At 41.5% G+C, this 17,831-nt stretch overlaps 1 protein-coding gene across 1 annotated transcript in view; it reads left to right on the top strand.

Moving 5' to 3' along the window:
• Positions 1-17,490, top strand: part of LOC118326376 (collagen alpha-1(XI) chain-like) — a 37,861-nt gene extending 20,371 nt beyond the window's left edge. Inside the window, exons 22-66 of the mRNA XM_035659356.1 lie at positions 414-458; positions 537-590; positions 669-713; positions 789-842; positions 980-1,024; positions 1,411-1,464; positions 1,647-1,691; positions 1,861-2,022; positions 2,135-2,188; positions 2,289-2,342; positions 2,439-2,483; positions 4,911-4,964; positions 5,107-5,151; positions 5,238-5,291; positions 6,164-6,217; positions 6,326-6,379; positions 6,486-6,593; positions 6,699-6,788; positions 7,001-7,054; positions 7,330-7,437; positions 7,689-7,796; positions 7,893-7,946; positions 8,027-8,080; positions 8,259-8,366; positions 8,470-8,523; positions 8,621-8,674; positions 8,767-8,820; positions 8,916-8,969; positions 9,123-9,230; positions 10,059-10,112; positions 10,999-11,052; positions 11,157-11,210; positions 11,578-11,631; positions 11,714-11,821; positions 11,918-11,971; positions 12,203-12,256; positions 12,326-12,433; positions 12,744-12,797; positions 12,912-12,947; positions 13,048-13,101; positions 13,227-13,551; positions 13,769-13,881; positions 14,051-14,119; positions 16,139-16,372; positions 16,465-17,490. Of these exons, the coding sequence (XP_035515249.1) occupies positions 414-458; positions 537-590; positions 669-713; positions 789-842; positions 980-1,024; positions 1,411-1,464; positions 1,647-1,691; positions 1,861-2,022; positions 2,135-2,188; positions 2,289-2,342; positions 2,439-2,483; positions 4,911-4,964; positions 5,107-5,151; positions 5,238-5,291; positions 6,164-6,217; positions 6,326-6,379; positions 6,486-6,593; positions 6,699-6,788; positions 7,001-7,054; positions 7,330-7,437; positions 7,689-7,796; positions 7,893-7,946; positions 8,027-8,080; positions 8,259-8,366; positions 8,470-8,523; positions 8,621-8,674; positions 8,767-8,820; positions 8,916-8,969; positions 9,123-9,230; positions 10,059-10,112; positions 10,999-11,052; positions 11,157-11,210; positions 11,578-11,631; positions 11,714-11,821; positions 11,918-11,971; positions 12,203-12,256; positions 12,326-12,433; positions 12,744-12,797; positions 12,912-12,947; positions 13,048-13,101; positions 13,227-13,551; positions 13,769-13,881; positions 14,051-14,119; positions 16,139-16,372; positions 16,465-16,611 (3,498 nt within the window). The 3' untranslated portion in view covers positions 16,612-17,490. The remainder of the gene's footprint in view (positions 1-413; positions 459-536; positions 591-668; positions 714-788; positions 843-979; positions 1,025-1,410; positions 1,465-1,646; positions 1,692-1,860; positions 2,023-2,134; positions 2,189-2,288; positions 2,343-2,438; positions 2,484-4,910; positions 4,965-5,106; positions 5,152-5,237; positions 5,292-6,163; positions 6,218-6,325; positions 6,380-6,485; positions 6,594-6,698; positions 6,789-7,000; positions 7,055-7,329; positions 7,438-7,688; positions 7,797-7,892; positions 7,947-8,026; positions 8,081-8,258; positions 8,367-8,469; positions 8,524-8,620; positions 8,675-8,766; positions 8,821-8,915; positions 8,970-9,122; positions 9,231-10,058; positions 10,113-10,998; positions 11,053-11,156; positions 11,211-11,577; positions 11,632-11,713; positions 11,822-11,917; positions 11,972-12,202; positions 12,257-12,325; positions 12,434-12,743; positions 12,798-12,911; positions 12,948-13,047; positions 13,102-13,226; positions 13,552-13,768; positions 13,882-14,050; positions 14,120-16,138; positions 16,373-16,464) is intronic.
• Positions 17,491-17,831: the final 341 nt, after the last annotated feature.

The following is a 17,831-nucleotide window of genomic DNA, read 5'->3' as shown; positions in this document are numbered from 1 at the left end:
ATTTAGTGGCATCTAGCGGTGTTGTTGCAACTCTCTCGCTTCACCCTCCCCTTCCAAGCGCGAATGAAAAACTACAGTGGCAGCAAAAAGACAAAAACATGAACAGCCCTGTGTCAGTGTTTGTTTTGTCCATTCTGGGCTACTATAGAAACTTGCTCACTCAACTCAACCTATTGGGTCTATAGATATTAAAGGGTCATTCTTGGGGAACAAAAACATAAAAAAATATTATATAATAAATATAATAATATTATATTCCATTTCTGCCAATACATCCTCCTAAATATTACACACTGGACCTTTAAAAAGCTCCTGTGCTTTCCGGGTTGTTTTGATATGGAGTGCACTCGAGGACACAGAAGAGAAACAAGAAGAGTCCCTTTTATTAACCGTCTTCCTTTCTCTCCTCACAGGGCATTCGAGGAATTGACGGCGTTCAAGGTTCAAAGGGAAACATAGTGAGTATAATAAAGGTAGTAGAGAGCAGTGCCTGATAACAAGTTACTTCCCATGACATAATTTCCTGTTTGTAACAGGGAGCCCTGGGGGATGTCGGAGCACCTGGACAACAAGGCAACCCTGGAATCGTGGTATGAGCATGGAACAGAAAAAAAAGTCAGTTGCGTAAAAGCATACACAGAAATACTCATCCTCAACCTCTCCTACAGGGTTTTCCTGGTCCTCAGGGGTTAGTAGGGTTGCCAGGAGAGAAGGTAAGACTCTTGTAGTTGGATTTTACACTGCTGGGTGAAGTAGTCGGAATTGATTGATTGACTATTGTCTCACAGGGGCCTCAAGGGAAGAAAGGCATGCAGGGCTTACCTGGAAACGACGGGCCTCCAGTAAGTACATGTGTGTTTGAGCTCATGTATGTCTGAGGACTTTTATTGACATAATGCATTACCTAGTCCCTAATCCTAACCTTATCATCACAACTATGTGCCTAGCTACAGATATTAACATGTCCTCTTGTCAATAGGGGCACCCTGGAAGAGAAGGTACTCCAGGTGAAAAAGGACTGCCGGTAAGTCTGCTGGATATATGTATCTGTTTTTGTACAGTGCATGTTGTGTTACTGTTGTTACAGTTAACTAGAAGGTGTCATGTTGCATTTTGACATTGTATAAAGTATGCTTACTTGCCTTCTTAAAACAAGGATTTTTTTTGGGGATTTTACATTTTGATTTTGATATAACGTGTTAATTAGTGAGTTTTATAGGTGCTGGTAGGCTGTTTCCCCCTGTTTCCAGTCTTTGTGCTAAATTAAGCTAAAAGGCTGCTGGCTGTAGTGGCATATTCAACAGACAGATATGAGAGTGGTATCAATCTTCTCATCTAACTCTCAGCAAGAAAACAAATAAGCATATTTACCTAAATGTAAACTTTTAATGTGTGCTTGTTCATTTGTAGGGTCCTGTAGGAGTGCAGGGGCCTGTTGGATACCCTGGACAACGAGGAGTTAAGGTAGGAAGTAGGTGCAAGGCGTGAAGGCAAAAATATGCCTCGTCATCTGATGAGTTTCATGGTCCAACAGTCAGGCTTAATGGCAAAGCATGCTAGGTATTTGATATGCTTTCCACCTCACGAAGATGTCACAAACAGTCAGTGATATTATTTCATGTGTTTTCGTTTTTCCTGTTTGACAGGGAGCAGATGGAATCAGAGGATTAAAGGGAAGCAAAGGCGAAAAGGTGAGAGAGACAGAAAAGTGGTAGGGTCAGGATGTCTTATAATATAATATATCACATTACAACTACAGTATGCATGCTGTTCTTCACTGCCTTCATGTGATTTTATGTTGTCTTCTAAACTTGACTTTGTGACTGTCTTTATGTCTCCTTCAATTAATTCTGTCTGCAGGGAGAAGATGGCTTCCCAGGGGCCAAAGGGGAGATGGGAGCAAAGGGAGACGTTGGAGACAATGGAGCTGCAGGTGGCAGAGGAGAAGATGGGCCCGAGGGACTTAAAGGCCAACTGGGTCCTCAAGGAGAAGCTGGCCCTCCTGGTACTTCTGGAGAGAAGGTACAGAGCTAAGTTTGCATTTAGATTGCTAATCTATAAAAATAGCAATAAATATTGTTAAACAACTTGTACAAGATTAAAGAATGAAGTTTCGCATTGTCTCTCTTTTTAGGGGAAACTGGGAGTTCCTGGGCTGCCAGGATATCCAGGGCGCCAGGGGCCAAAGGTAAAATAAAGAAAAGAATCAATAATTGATTGAATGAATGTTACAGATACAGTAGACATCATTTATACAAAATTAATGTGTGTGCCTTCCTCCTCCACAGGGTTCTGATGGATTTCCTGGTGTACTGGGAGCTGCAGGAGAGAAAGGCAAGAAAGTGAGTAGAGGGTTTAAAATCATGATGATATTAAGAATATCAGGAAGTCAGACTTTGCATTTCCATTAATGTCTTGTCTTCTGTGGTGTTACCCAGGGTCCTGCAGGACAACCAGGAAGTGGAGGCCAGAGGGGTCCAAATGTGAGTCCCGTGTCTCAAAACATTCCCTAGTTCAGTAGGTAATGAATTGCACAGAAAGGGAGATGTTTACGAAAAGCAAGCCACATGCCAAAGCTCCTGAGAACATTTCCAGATTACTCTTTTACAACCAGGTGAGTCAGATGACTAATAATACAGAGCAGAAGTCCTGCCCCCCTCTCCTCCATTAGCTTTTGTTTTCTTGTAGCAGGTCACAGTATTTCTGAAAAGCTGACAACTCTTGTAGTATTGTTTTCAGCTACAGCAGGCAACTGTTTTCAGTAAAAAAATGCATAAAAACCTGCTGTCCACTACCTGCCCAGCATCAAATGGCAGACAGACACAGTTAGTGGGCAGCTGGTGACCTTAACACGACTCCTATAAAGCTGAAAGCAAACATGACACAGTAAAATAAAGCATGGACACAGGAGAGAAACTAAACTTCAAACCACAGAGTGCTAATGGAAAACCCCTATTAGTGGGCAATTAGCAACCAGATATAAAAATAGGGTTAAAAGAGTATAGTGTTGGATGTCATGAGGCCAGAAACAACTCCAAATAAATGCTTATGTTGTTCTGTGTTTGTTGGATGTTTAAATATCTCACAGCTGGTTATGCAGGGCATCAGGGATAAGACCAAAGGGGATAGCTTACAGGCAGGTACAGGTAAGCAGACAGACAGTACACGAGGTAATAGGCAGGCAGTTAGACAGACAGACAGACAGGCAGGCAGGTAGATACAGATCCACAGACACTAAAGCCAGAAACCAATAAAATACAACTAGGATGAACTGAAATTTTGAATGAAAATGGGGTGGTTAAATATCTGAGGCCTTCACTGAGTTTACAGTGTTACAATGGTTATTTGATAGGACAGTTTTATATGACATTTAAAGGGGGAGAGAGAAGGGGGAATAACATGCAGAAAAGTGTCACAGGTTGGATTTAAACCCAAGCCGCTGCTGGGACGTGAGCTCTCCCAGTGCACCCCAAGTGTCACAACTTGTAGAAGATCCATGGATGTATATTAATAAGACCTAACGAGAAGGTCCTGTGGAGCGGGGTGAGCTGATCATCAGAGGGTCTCTTAGGAGGGCAGCCCTTGGGCTTTCCCTGACTATTTTTTAAATGAGAGAACTAGATTCTCATCAGAGGAACTGACTTATCTGTGTCAGCTTCTTAAATCCTATGTTGCCCATGCGACACACCGGAGTTGTATACTTACAGTCCCACTGACTTTTTTACCTTGCATTATTTTCCTACAGGTATTTTTATGTATGCACTGGGTGATGTATACTGATATCAAGTTACAACAGAGACTGACTGAAGCACTAAAGTCTGAAGTCTTGTACTTGTTGTACTAGATAAGAAAGTAAGCCCACTTACTGCTTTGAATTATGTTTTTTATATTTATTTTTTATTTGCTCCAAAGTCTGTTTCACACCGCTGGGGTTGCAGCTGAAAGGATAAGGCTAAAATTTTCATACATGCCAAGAGAATACATTTTAGCAACACATTCATTTAATGGAATACACAAGATAAGATAAGATATTCCTTTATTGATCCCCCACAGGGGAAATTCAAATTTGGCACTGCAGCAAAGGGGAATGTTGTGCAAAGAGTAAAGAAATAATAAAATATACTGAAATTGAATAAAATAAAAGATTATATTATAAAAGATTATAAAAAATATAACAAATGGTTTTATAGTCAGTGGCAGTGATATTATAAGTCTATTAACTTATGCATTTACATAAGCGGCGATTTGCTTTGCCAGCTGTTCTTTCTGCACTTGCCAGCTGCAACTGTGTTGTTTTTAGCCTGAATTGTGTGTTTAACTTTTTCGTATTTGTCTAATATTACAGTTTGTGCTTCGTTTGTAAAATATGTCAGTCTGCCACCACCCCCTTTAAGTGAACACACTCATGGTTAGACTTGGAAACCCTGGATTGACTTACTGAGTTGATAACCACCATTGTGTGACCACTTAGCGTTATTGCGGGTATCTGGCTTAGTGAAGCGAGATATCAAAAAGATATCCCGAGTATGCTAAACTTGCTTCGTAGTAGCCTCTGGAGGACTGATGGGAAAGGTAGGAACAGGAGGGCAGGGAAGGTTAGGTAATGGGGAAAGGAGGACAGCTGGTGGGCAGGAAGAGAGCAGCAGTGGACAGGGAGGCGTATTAACGTACATAACGTACATATTAAGATAATAATATGTCAGTTTTGTGTTTTTGCATATTTAAACCATCTGAACAACTTATATTTTTCCACCTTTTTCACAATATACCTGGGAACATTGCATATCTCTGAGTCATCCCTGTGTCCACTGAACCAGTAGCCCAATAAGTCCCAGACACCTTCTGTGTCAGGTCAGTAAAAGTTCACGGCTGTCCTGTGTTTGGTCTCACTCATGTTTCTTCTATGACAGGGTGCGCGAGGTGCCAGAGGGGCAAAAGGGCCAACAGGGAAATCAGGAGAAAAGGTCAGCTGACTCTCCCCTCAGCCAATAGTGACACCCCGTCGGTCATTGTTGATGGGTGAATTCACTTACACTATTATTTGTGCTTCACCACTTGCTATCCGTCACCACCTCCATGTTCTTCCTCCCTCTTACATTTTCACAGGGCGCCTCAGGACATGACGGGCCCCCAGGATCTCCTGGAGACAGGGTAAGAAAAACGCTGGTAATATATGTTATTAATTGATTGCTTAGTTGATTAATCACCTGTTAACTTGGCTGGTTATGTTTTTTTAGGGACCTCAAGGGCCTCAAGGAAGGAATGGAGAGCCAGGACCTAAAGGATCAAGCGTGAGTTATGACAAACACACACAGACACGTTTAGAAATGTTTACTTAGACAATATTTATTTGTAATAGTGTGTATCAGCATAAAGATTCACTTGATCACTCCGCTCTACCCAGTCTCCCTATTTTTGTGACAAATAATTTAAATATAAAATGCTACATTTGCATAGCACACTTGCACATATTGTACAACTATGGATAATTTCTCAGATAAATAGTTATACTTCTGTACCACTGCCAAAAAATACTAAAAACCAGCTAATCTATCTTCTGTTGCTTTTTTTCCCCAAACCACTTTTTGGGAAAATGTTTTTAGCTAACAAGGAACAAAACAAAAGTCCAGGTCAGACTAAAATTTCAAAATTGTATACAGAAACAAAACAAGAACAAGAATATTAATTTCCGAGCTTTCTTAGTTAAAGCACAATCTTCCATAAAATACATTTTGTAAATAGATGAGTGCGACTTCTAAGCGAGTATCTAATATCTAAGGTGACTGGGATAGCCATTATATGTTTTATTTTGTTTCATTGGGTGGCAGTGGTATTTTGTTGTGGTGGCAATATTTCACACTGCTTCAGGTGTTGTACTTTGTCATTTTCTGATAAAATTTCTTCTGACTGAGAATGCTCTGGGGGAAAAAAATCCTCATCACATGCTGCTATGAATCACTCGTAGTGGTCTGCAGGGGACAGTTTCTGCATTCATATTTAAATATTTGACAGCTCAATTTATAAAATCCTGGCAGAGTGAAAAATACAATTGGTACTCTGAGGTCAGTTTTTATCCTGAGCTCGCATTAATTTCTCATCTTGGTCTTGGTATATTTGTTTGTGTCTGTGGGGTCTGTATGGATGTGTGTATGTGTGTTTGTAGGGTCCTGCTGGGAAGGACGGACTTCCTGGTCACCCAGGTCAAAGAGGAGAGCCGGTGAGTGAGGTCTTTTTCATGAGAGGTCATCAGGTACTTTTTCTTTGAGAAACGGTCTTCACCGCACACACCAGAATGTTTTCTAGCCATGTTTTTCTGTGACTGCAGGGATTCCAAGGGAAGACGGGACCCCCAGGACCCTCAGGTGTTGTGGGGCCACAGGTGAGCTCAATGATGGGAATCAGTTCTGTTATGTGATATTTGCTCCTGCCTTGTGCCTCATGTCTGTAATTGGTGTAATTGACCCAATTGCTGTTGTGTGTTTCAGGGAAAATCAGGTGAGCCCGGTCCAACAGGGGACCGTGGTCACCCAGGGGCACCAGGTGTACCTGGAGAGCATGGTTTACCTGGGGCTGCTGGGAAGGAAGGTGGAAAGGTGGGTCCACACAGTCCCTTGCCTATAAACACTGATTGTCATCATCAAAAGTCATCATTTGTGTCTTGATTGCACTTTTTTTTCATCCTCTCTTCTTCTTCTCAGGGCGATCCAGGTTTACCTGGAACCTCAGGGAAAAATGGCCCTACAGGACTGAAAGGGTTCAGGGGGAGCAGAGGAGCCACTGGAATTATGGTAACACACACAGAAATACACATACACACTAGCCAGTGTTAGTCATCTGTGACTTGTATTATCATCTCTGTCTTCTTGGAAAGAAGACCACATTGGAAACTTTTTTCTGTTAACCTCAAAATTTTCAATGAATATTTATTCGCCGCAGTGTTTGAATTGATATATATATATAAATTTGATATGTCAAATAAAATTATTTGTGATCTTTCCAGGGACCTCCTGGTCTGAAAGGAGGATCAGGACCTACTGGATCCTCAGGAGCCATAGTGAGTTACAATACATCTCCTTTGTTGCTGCAGTTCATGTTCAGGATGCCTTCTAAATCTGTTTTTTGTTTGTGAAATGAAAGCATGTCTTCAGCTGCATATGCTTTCAGTACAATGAGACACTGATCAACTGATTTCCACTGAACAAATTCACATCACTGTTTTCTTCTGTCTCATAATTGAAACCAGTTTAAAACAACATTATGATTCCAGCAGTTTTTTGCATCCATTTGTAGTCTTCATTGTCATTTTTAATAGCCATGTCCTTTCTGTAGGGGTCGGCAGGTGAGAGGGGCCCTCCAGGACCAGCAGGTGCCATCGGACAACCTGGTCGGGGCGGATCAATCGGAGGACCTGGACCAATGGGAGAGAAGGGCGAGCCTGTAATTACATCTGGCTTTCATACATGACCTTATTTAGTGGATCTTTTATTATGTCTCCCCATTGGACTTCATTCACTTCACTGACACTCTTTTATACTTTCAGCAAATCAGGCAAAAAATTTGGACCAGTATTGATGGAAACAGAATCTCATAGGAAATAGAAATGTGGATGAGTTGTGTTTTTTAATGTCTGTGCTTGTATATTTAGCCTGAATGCAGAATAACACGTGTTGAATGTGTTTGTGTTCCAGGGAGAGAAGGGTCCGATTGGACCAGCGGGTCAGGATGGAGATCAGGGACCGGGAGGGTTGCCTGGGGCTGCAGGCCCTGCAGGACCTCCGGGAGACGACGGGGATAAGGTAAACTGTGTGTGTCTGCGAGTCACAGAGTCAGAGAGCGAGTGTGTGTTTGTACTGTGGTCATAAATTGCGTGTCCTCTGTGTGCGTGTCCACAGGGAGAGCAGGGGCTACCTGGGCAGAAAGGCAGCAAAGGAGACAAAGGAGAAGGAGTAAGTCTGGAACTCAATGAGGGCTATACTCCATAACCTTAGTAGATCATGTCTGAATGTTTCTCTCTTTTTCTCCACAGGGCCCCCCAGGCCCCACTGGCACTCAAGGGCTGATTGGTCAGCCAGGACTTCCGGTGAGTTGGCTTTGCCATTTGTATTCTTTGAATTTGTTCAGTGTCTTGAAAACTAAAAGACCTCAAAGCGATTGGGATCGATGCTTATTTGCTTTCTTGTAGCAAGTTAGAAAAGAGGTGTGATATCTCTCTTGTGTCCATCTGAAAAACTCATTCCTCAGTCTCCTCTGTGTACCAGGGTATAGATGGACTGCTGGGTCCCCGGGGCCAGCAGGGCATGTACGGTCCGAAAGGAGATGAAGGACTCCGCGGCTTCAAGGGCTCTAGAGGACCAATAGGATTACAGGTGAGATTTGTACAGCAGTCAGGGTGCAGATCGTCTTCTGAATAGATGGAGTGAACTTGAAGCTCTTCACTTTAATCCTCTAATCCTCTGTGTGTTTTTCAAGGGCATGCCCGGCCTCCCAGGGGAGAAGGGTGAGAGTGGACATGTGGGACTAATGGTGAGCTTATATCTCCCTCATTTACATCACATTGTTCCTTTATTTACATAAAATCATAAACTGATGTTATTTTCCCACATTACATACGTGGTTTTAGGGTCCACCTGGTCAACAAGGCCCCAATGGACCTCAAGGGCCTATTGGCGGACAGGTAAGTCTTACAGTAATATTCATACATCCTCATGTAGTCGAGCACTTGGTTTGAATTGTGAAGAAATACTGTGATCTCCTCTGTTTGTTCAGGGACAAACAGGTCGACCTGGGATGATAGGACAGCCAGGTGTTGTTGGAGAGAAGGTAAAGAATTTGACAGCATATATATATTTAATGTTCCTTCCAAAAACAAATACTGTTTCCATGGATTTCTTACTCATAGTTTCTTTCTCTCTAAGGGGGAGGATGGTGAGGCAGGTGATCCAGGTTCAGTCGGTGTTCCAGGAAGGCTAGTGAGTTTGGCATCTTCTCTTTTGGGGCGGGGCACATCTCGATCAAAGACGTCTTCAAACTTGCTCCCGCCATCTTCACGTTTTAAGCTTCTCTTGCTCCTCTCCTCTGCTCCAGCACTCGTAATCAATCACTCTGCTCATTTGCGACTTTAGGGAGCAAAAGGAGACCAGGGGGAGAAGGGAGATACGGGTCCTTCAGGAGCAGCTGGTCCTCCAGGAGCCAGGGGCCCCACAGGGGAGGATGGAGCCAAGGGCAACTCTGTGAGAAATTTTAATAAACTACTCTTCAGTACTGTACTGTTATTAACTGTACAATACCATGCAACACAAAACAGTGTAATATACCTTTAACCTACATTATACTAATGCATACATACAACATACAACATACTTGCCCTAGAAAGTCTAAACACAGTAACTACTTATTTGGTTCAAATTGAGTTAGGACCTGAATCTGATATTTTGACATCTGATATTTTTACATTATGAAAAATAAAACTTTTTACTAATTACAAAACCGAGCTAAACCCTGAGGCAAACTTGGCTTTGTATTGCTGCACAGGCTGCAGTAAGTGCGCTCTGGCTTTGGTGATCTCTGGACTCCAACTACTGCTGTTCAATTCACTGCACTCTCTACCACACACAGAGAGAAAGAGAACTCTTTTAGCCTCAGCTAAAGCTAAAACAAGTTTTTGAAGCTTTTATCTGAAGAAAAATATTGATCAAAGGACATCTCATTCAGTTTGATATTCTCTACATAAAAATAGAGACAGTAATGGAGAAAATAACTCTAAAAGCTAACTATCTTATCTAACAGTAACTGCCAACTCAGATTTGGACTAGTCAGTGATTTGATCATTTGACCTTTGATCTTCAACAAAGTAGTAATAATGGACAAGAAACTGAAAGAACACACTTTGTTCCATGAAAATTATCCAGAAGCAGAGTGCAGTTTAGGTATAAGTGAGGTAAGGCTCTATTGCAATGATTTTTCAAGTAAAATAATCAGCCTAAAAGGCATCAAATGAAGGCTTTACAACCTATTTTGCTATGTTAGCTCAAGCTCTCTCTCTCCCTTTCTCTCCTCAGGGTCCTATAGGTCTCACTGGGGACCTCGGACAGCAGGGAGAGGCCGGACCCAATGTGAGTGCCTGCTCTTTCTATGCGTTGTCGTCTTTCCCTTCTTCATCTTCATCTTCCTCTTCTTCATCTCTAATTAAACTTATTTTGGCAGTTATGAAAACATCTGATTGCCAGAGCAAAGTCCTTCTAGGGATGGGTGTTTGCAAATTAGCATCTGCTTAAAACACTATGATACTTGCATCAGATAGCTGTTTTCAGCCCGGCTATGTTTACTATATCTGTCCCTATCAAATAAACAATAAATAGATAAATAAAAAAACATATTATTTTGTTTGTTTTTAGCTATATCACCACAATATTTTGACTTTCTGACTGTGTTTAAATACAGGAATTATTAAAGATTTTTAAGGAACAATGGGAGGAGGAAATATGGAATAAGCTAAACATTTACATTTAAATCATAGCTCCATACACAGAATCATATATTAAACGTAATGTGGAAAGAAATGAAAGGTTCTCATGTGTCTATTTAAGAACTGCTACCTCTGGCAAGTATAATATATATATATATATATATATATATAACATAATAATTAACAAGAATACTGATTTGTTTTTGTTGCCTGAAGGTAACGTGTTGAATTGTCTTTGGAAAAAGGAGAGTTTTATTTTTTAAGATTTATAGAAAAAATCTCATGACAGGATATTTCTTTTTGGTAACTTGGAGCTTTTGAAATGTTTTATTTTTGAATTTGTGGAACTGTCTTGCAGTTTTATTACTCTTCTATGATATGTCTCAAACTTGTACCATTATTGGCAAATCACTATAAATGGAGGTTTTCTACATTAAAAGCTTTCATGTTGCCGTAAAGACCTCTTCAGTTTTATTTTCTGGAGGAAAAGAAGTCTAGTTTTCCTCTGCCAACTATGTTTCTCTCCTCATCAGGGTGTGGATGGTCTGCCCGGGTCTAAAGGAGACACAGGAGACCCTGGGAATTCTGTAAGCTCCTCTCTTCTACATCATACACTGTGATATTCTTTAATTCATGCTGTCATCGTACAATTTAATGACCGGCCATATAATATTCATTTTATATTTCTCAGGGACCACCAGGAGCAGCAGGGGAACCTGGACCATCTGGACCTCCTGGACGAAGGGTTTGTGTGTTTTTTGTTAGTGTGTCAGTGCCTGCACTTACCTCTGATACACTTCTTATTTTTCTATCTCCTGTTTGATTAAGTTAAAGATTAAATCCTCTTCCCCTGTTCGGATGAGGGTATTTTTCCCGACGCATTCTCACTGTGTGTGTGTGTTTGTGTTTTTTTTTCTTTTTTTGTTTTTTTTTTTTTTTTTTTTTTTTTTTTTTTTTTTGCATTTGTTTTTTTTTTTTTTTTTTTTTTTTTTTTCTTTTTTTTTTTTTTTGTTTTTTTTTTGTTTTTTGTTTCGTTTTCTGTGTGGTGTGTGTGTGTGTGTGCATCTGTATGACACATTCAGGTTAAAATGTTTTAAAATTCTGTTCTTCAGGGTCACTTGGGAAAACAAGGGAAGGAAGGAAAGGCAGGCCTGAAAGGAGCAAAGGTGAGAGTTAGAAACAACTCTGAATAATAATAGCTGAATGCCGACAGCTTCTGAAGGTGACCCTGTTCTCCCTCTCTTTCAGGGTGCTCCCGGTTTGGAGGGTCCCATAGGAAAGACAGGGCCCGTAGGTGCCCAGGGACACCCTGGGAAATCTGGCCCTCAAGGTTTAAGAGGGATCCCCGGCCCTGCAGTAAGTCAGACAGTAAATAATTGAGCAGTGGAAGTGGAGCATAAAAAAGATGGAGGGTTTACTGTAATTATTTCTGTCTGTGTGTCTTTCTCTCAGGGTGAGCAGGGATTAAATGGACCACCTGGTCAGACAGGCCCCCCAGGCCCCATGGTAAGATAGCTCATCAAATCAAGAACATAATGGGAAAATAAAATACTATTCCAAATGACATTAAGAAGAAGAAAATCATTTTATTCACACTTTATGGACGGTATATATCAAACACCCATTTCATATCCTTGACTGTTAAATTAGAAGACATTCAGAGTGGTAAATGAATGAGTTTTTATATACACTTACTACATTTTAACTTGTGAACTCATCATAACTTCATCTTCTCAGGGTCCACCAGGATTACCAGGACTAAAGGGAGACCATGGCAAGAAGGGAGACAAGGTGCGTACATAGTGTACATCCACCTTGACCTTGACTTCGACCTTGTGCTCATTTGTGACATCTCTGCAGGGTCATGGTGGTCTAATAGGTCTGATAGGGCCACCAGGAGACATTGGAGAGAAGGGCGACAGAGGACTGCCAGGAAACCAGGGACTGCTGGGTCCAAAAGGAGACGAGGTGCTGAAAATATACACAAACAGAGTCACACAAGCCTGGATTACCAGCCAGGCAAATTATTCCACTAACACTGATTGGTGGTAGTAACAAGGAGAAAGTGGGTCGATAGAGGCCCCTAGTAAATCTTTTCGTGGGGACCCCCAGCAGGTTAATCCATCTTTAAAAGATAAGGCTGGTGATATTCTGTATTTTCTAATTCTCATCACATCCCATGAAAAAATCAAAAACAACATTTTTATTTGTTGCAGCCTTCAGCAGATCAACTTGTTCTCTTCATGTGACAGTTTTGTTTCTTTCATGTTTATATCAGGGTCCAGTTGGTCCACCAGGTCCCCACGGTCCTCCAGGCCCCACGGGTCTGTCTGTGAGTATATGAGATAATATTGATAGTACATGCAAAAATGTACATGACAATTGTTACCATCGGGATCACTGGGGCATTGTTCATCTTATCTTTAACTCTTTACTTCTCTCACAGGGTGCTATTGGTTCAAAGGGCTCTAAAGGAAACCAGGTAACTGTGATAACTTTGTTTTATTGGATTGTTCAGTACTGTCACATTAGAGCCTTATACCTCTCTACCACCTTAAATTGATCTCTTTCTCTGTATTTAGGGTCCAATTGGTCCCAGAGGAGACACTGGGCCTGCAGGACCTCCAGGACCACGAGTAAGTTCTGCTTACTGAAATTCAGTACATCCAACAACCATCCAACACTCATTAACAGTAAAAACTTAATCAATGTTTTCTGCTATCCTATTTCTATCTCCTCTCCTCTCCTCTCCTCTCCTCAGGGATCGCCAGCAATTGGGATATCCCCTCTGCCAGAGCGAGGACGAAGAAGGAGAACCAACACCTTGGTGGATGGTGCTGCAGTTGAAGAGGAGGAAGAGGAAAGGGAGGCAATAGATCGAGGAGAGGAGGAATGGATGCAAGGGGACCAGGCGGAGCAGGGCAGTTTGACGGACGACAAGGAGGGCCAAGGCATGGAGGAAGTGTTTGCTTCTCTGTCTTCTATGAAAGTAGAGGTGGAGGGGCTGCGTAACCCACAAGGGACGTACCACAGCCCCGCCCGCACCTGCAAGGAGCTCTACCTCCTCCACCCAGAGCTCCCCAATGGTACGTATCAGTTTGTATTGGTGGCCATTTGTTTATCACAACAGTCTGCTTGCATGTCTACACTCGTTTTATCTGCCCGTCTTTCTACCTGCCTGTCTGTGGGTCTGTTTCTCTGTCTAATGTTATCTGTGTCTGTGTCATGTTTCTCCGTTTGGTGCTTTTGTTGTAGGCAGTTGTATTAGCCTTGTGTTTTTTGACCTCTCTGCCCTCTCTCCAGGTGAGTACTGGATAGATCCCAACCAGGGTTGCCATAGAGACTCCTTCAAAGTGTTTTGTAACTTCACTGCACAAGGAGAGACATGTCTGTACCCTGACAAGAAGTTCCAGTCGGTTAGTTTTCATGCACAAACACACGCACATTTTCTTGAGAATTTGATAATTCGTTCAAAGCTAACAGGAGCCTTTGGTGAAAGACTTCTCAGGAAGAGATTAATCATTGTTTCATCATCTGCATGTTGATTCAGTGAACTTGAAGCTGATTTTGTTTGTTTGCCATCAGGTGAAGTTAGCAGCCTGGAAGGGGGAAAAGCCTGGCACCTGGTACAGTAAATTCAGGAAAGGAAAACAGGTATAGTGTTGTGATTGTGCATGTGCAATGTATGCCAATGTGTGTTTTTATACAACGCATCAAATATGAAAATAGTTGTATAAAGTATAAAGACTGCTGCAGATGTGAGACATATTTGGTTATATACTAATTAGCATAATTTGTCAGTTATAGAAAGACACTCAGCATTTTATTAAAGGACCAGTGTGTAGGATTTAGTGACATCTAGTGGTGAGATTGCAGACCAACTGGAACCCCTTAACGCAGTGTTTCTCGAATCGGGGTACTTTGGAGTACTACGTTGTACATCCAGCTTATTGTGGATCCTACTGATAAAACTGGCTGTTCAAAGAGCCGTTGAGGGTTTCCGTCCTTGTTGCTGCACTACAAAAGAGAAAGAAGTGTTACAGTAAGTGCTTGTTAGGTAAAGGGCACAAATTACCACGGTAAAAGCTACTAGTAAAACAAAACACCATGTTATTAAAAAAGTGGAGATCGATGGGTATCTGTATGTGGAGATAGTGAGGCATTCTGCGGTCCAGATTTTCTCCCAGGGCTTAGACCACTAAAGAATACTCTTGCTGAGTCCTGTGCGAGGATGGCTCCAGGCAAAGAGTAGATCAGAAATATGTTGCTCCAGCAAAGGGACTGCTGTCTGCCTGGAGGAAGACAGGTGCTGGTCTTTTTAGAGTTTTATGAGCTTTAAAATAAGACTTTTACAAATTAAAGTCAGTGGTTGTAGTATTGAAAAACATTCCCCTAATAAAGAAAATTGCATCAACGAAGAGTAAGAGGAGTTCACAGTAAAACTAACAAAGAATGACAGTAATGATTAAAATGTTTAATATATTGGGGGGTTGACAAAAGCTGCTAATTCGCACCATTACTTTCTTCCGAGTGAGATTGGTGTAATGTTGTGCAGTTTGTTTTTATGCTGCCCAATAAAAATGTGTTGCACATGTCAGTCTATTGGTCTCAACAGTAGTCACGATTGGTCTAGTGGTTCCCAACCTTTTTCCTCAAGGGACCCCTTTTCTGTCATTTAGTAAACTGATGGCCCCTGACTAAGTGACACATTTTCTGGATATTTCATATTATATTCACTATAAACTAAACTAAACTCAACTATACAATGAACCTAAATAGTGAACTTGGTAACTGCAAGAAGATTATTTGATTTGGATGAGTTTTGAACAGATTATTTCCTATTTATTTAACTTTTTATACAATTATCTGTCTGTATTATGTATTTGTATCCTTTTTAACAATCATACACTTACTGAAGACTTATAGGCTTTTTTTGGACAAATTCAGTGTTTCCTTGTCCCTGGCGCTTGTCCATTTATTATAAATTTACCTTTCTTTACAGAAGTGAACCAACTGCTGAGATATAGGCCTACTGTGTATTCCCACAAAATATGATATAAAGGTTCCTGTTTAAGCAGGTCTGCACGAGGCAGTAAGGAAAACAGGGACCAAAATGCAGACAATGGGGCAGGGAGGAACAGTTCAGTGATTTTTTTTGTTAAAGCAAGGATACACAAGCTTACAGGCAAGGGTAGCAAGTCCAAACACTGGTATTCGAGAATCCACAGATTAACTGGAATTGGGATGGTAAAGGGTGCAGGTACAGAAAGGGTTCTGGTTCAGGTTCAGGTGGCTGGAACGCAAAGACACAACGCAACATTGAAGATCTGGCACTTGACTGGGGAAAAGGGGGGCTGGTATATGTACTGACAGGGTGATTGGGGAATGAGACACAGATCAGGTGACCACGTTTGATGGTGAAAGTCTGAGGGCATCTGGTGGACAGGTGGAGAATGGCAGTAATGCTTGATAGAGATGAAGATGGGGCTGAAAGGGACAAAAATAAACCCAACTGAGGCAGCTGTTCACCGCAGGATTAAGACCTGGTAGAGTAGAGACGTTGCCTGTGTTTTCCATTACTGGGTCTGTTTTTCTCCTATAGGTTTAAATGTGTACACAACTACCTTTCTGTGTACGTTTATATGTGTGTGTGATTCTGGCGTTCTCCTTCAGTTTTCCTACTCTGGGTCGGAAGGCGATCCAGTCCACGTGGTCCAGTTGACCTTCCTGCAGCTGCTGAGCGCGTCAGCCAAGCAGACCTTCACCTACCACTGCCTCAACTCCGCCGCCTGGCTGCACATCGCCACCTACGGCCACGAACACGCACTGCGCTTTAGAGGCAGCAACGGAGAGGAGCTGACACATGAGAACACACATTACATCAGTGCACTGTACGACGGGTGTCAGGTGAGTTACACAGACGCACATTTGAGTGTGAACACATTCACCTACATTTGTTTTTTTTTACTGATTTACTCGATTGTGTTTCTCCGCTGTAGACGCGCTCGGGTCAAGAGAGGACAGTATTGGAATTTGACGCTCCACTGTCCACAACACTCCCCATACTCGATGTGTCTGTGCCTGACTTTGGGAAGGGGAACCAGAAATTTGGTTTCCAGGTTGGCCCGGTCTGCTACAACGGTTAACCAAGTCGGGGGAGATTACAACAGAAGTAATCTAATAGGAAAAAGAGCCATGGACACTTTTCACATGCAGGGAGAAAACTACATTCAAGACTTACCTGTTGCAACATATTTATAAGTCGATTTACCTACAACAGTGTTCTTTTATCTAAACATTCTTTAGACAGACATTCATTCATTCCTTCATAAAGTCATCTTATTCATCTTATACATTCTCACAACTGAGAATCTGTTTCAAGAGCAGTTCGTACATTTATAAACCGTCAACCATTTCTGTTACACACATTTTTCTGTCATTCCTCTTTGAAGGAGTGAGTGGTGCTCTTACAGTTTCATTTATGTCTGTTCATACATTTATTGATCTATGCACTCAATTCTCATCTATACATAATCATACACAAGTCTACACAGTATGAGCAGTGAATCATCTTCAGAAATACAAAAATACCATATTTCAGCAACATTCATCCACCATGTTGTTCTGTGTTATCAAACCTCAATTTGTTGTGTTTATTTTGTTTGTTGTCCTCATGTTGTTGTGATAATTATCTGTTTTGTAATGTATATTGGCGTGTAATTCATCACGGTGCTATTATGTAGCTCCTTGCGGAGTACATTTCTATGTAAAAGGGAACTGGGGCAGTGCATTTTTTTTAATATTGTGAAGCCGTGTTTTATATTTTTTCAACATAACAAACCAATTTGTGGTACATGATTGCCTCAAGGTCTTTCTATGCATAGTTGTGTGGGGAAGTGACTGAGTAACATATTTTAATAAAAGTACATAATGTACATTTAAGTTAATATGATGAGATTTAGTTTTATTGAATGCGTTTGTCAGGCAAAGCCAACAAAGAAAGGCTTTGAGGGGCCGAGAGACACGCCATCTGCTGCTATCCAACCAGGAATTCCCTAGTGTGCTCTTTTTAGGTCTGTACTTTGATCTCCTATTCATACAGCACTTTTCTTACTATGGTTACAGGACACTTGACGACTACACACAGTAATGCACATCAACTAAACGCTATTTTTAGGGATGGCAATGTCGGTCAGCTCACCACTTTGACTGTCTGAAACTGAAATATCTCAACAACTACAGGATGAAATTTGACATCCATGGTCCCCAGAGGATGAAGCCTGCTGATTTAAGTGATCCCCCCGTTTTTCCCTTTAGCGTTAACATGAGGTTGACATTTTTGTATTTTAGTTAAAGTCTCAACAAG

Source organism: Morone saxatilis, unplaced genomic scaffold (assembly GCF_004916995.1).
Source record: "Morone saxatilis isolate NCDOM2014 unplaced genomic scaffold, NCSU_SB_2.0 Contig17, whole genome shotgun sequence".
In the NCBI taxonomy this organism is placed as follows: domain Eukaryota; kingdom Metazoa; phylum Chordata; class Actinopteri; family Moronidae; genus Morone; species Morone saxatilis.
The sequence above is the reverse complement of the archived record's forward strand: the minus strand, read 5'-3'. Positions and strand labels throughout refer to the sequence as shown.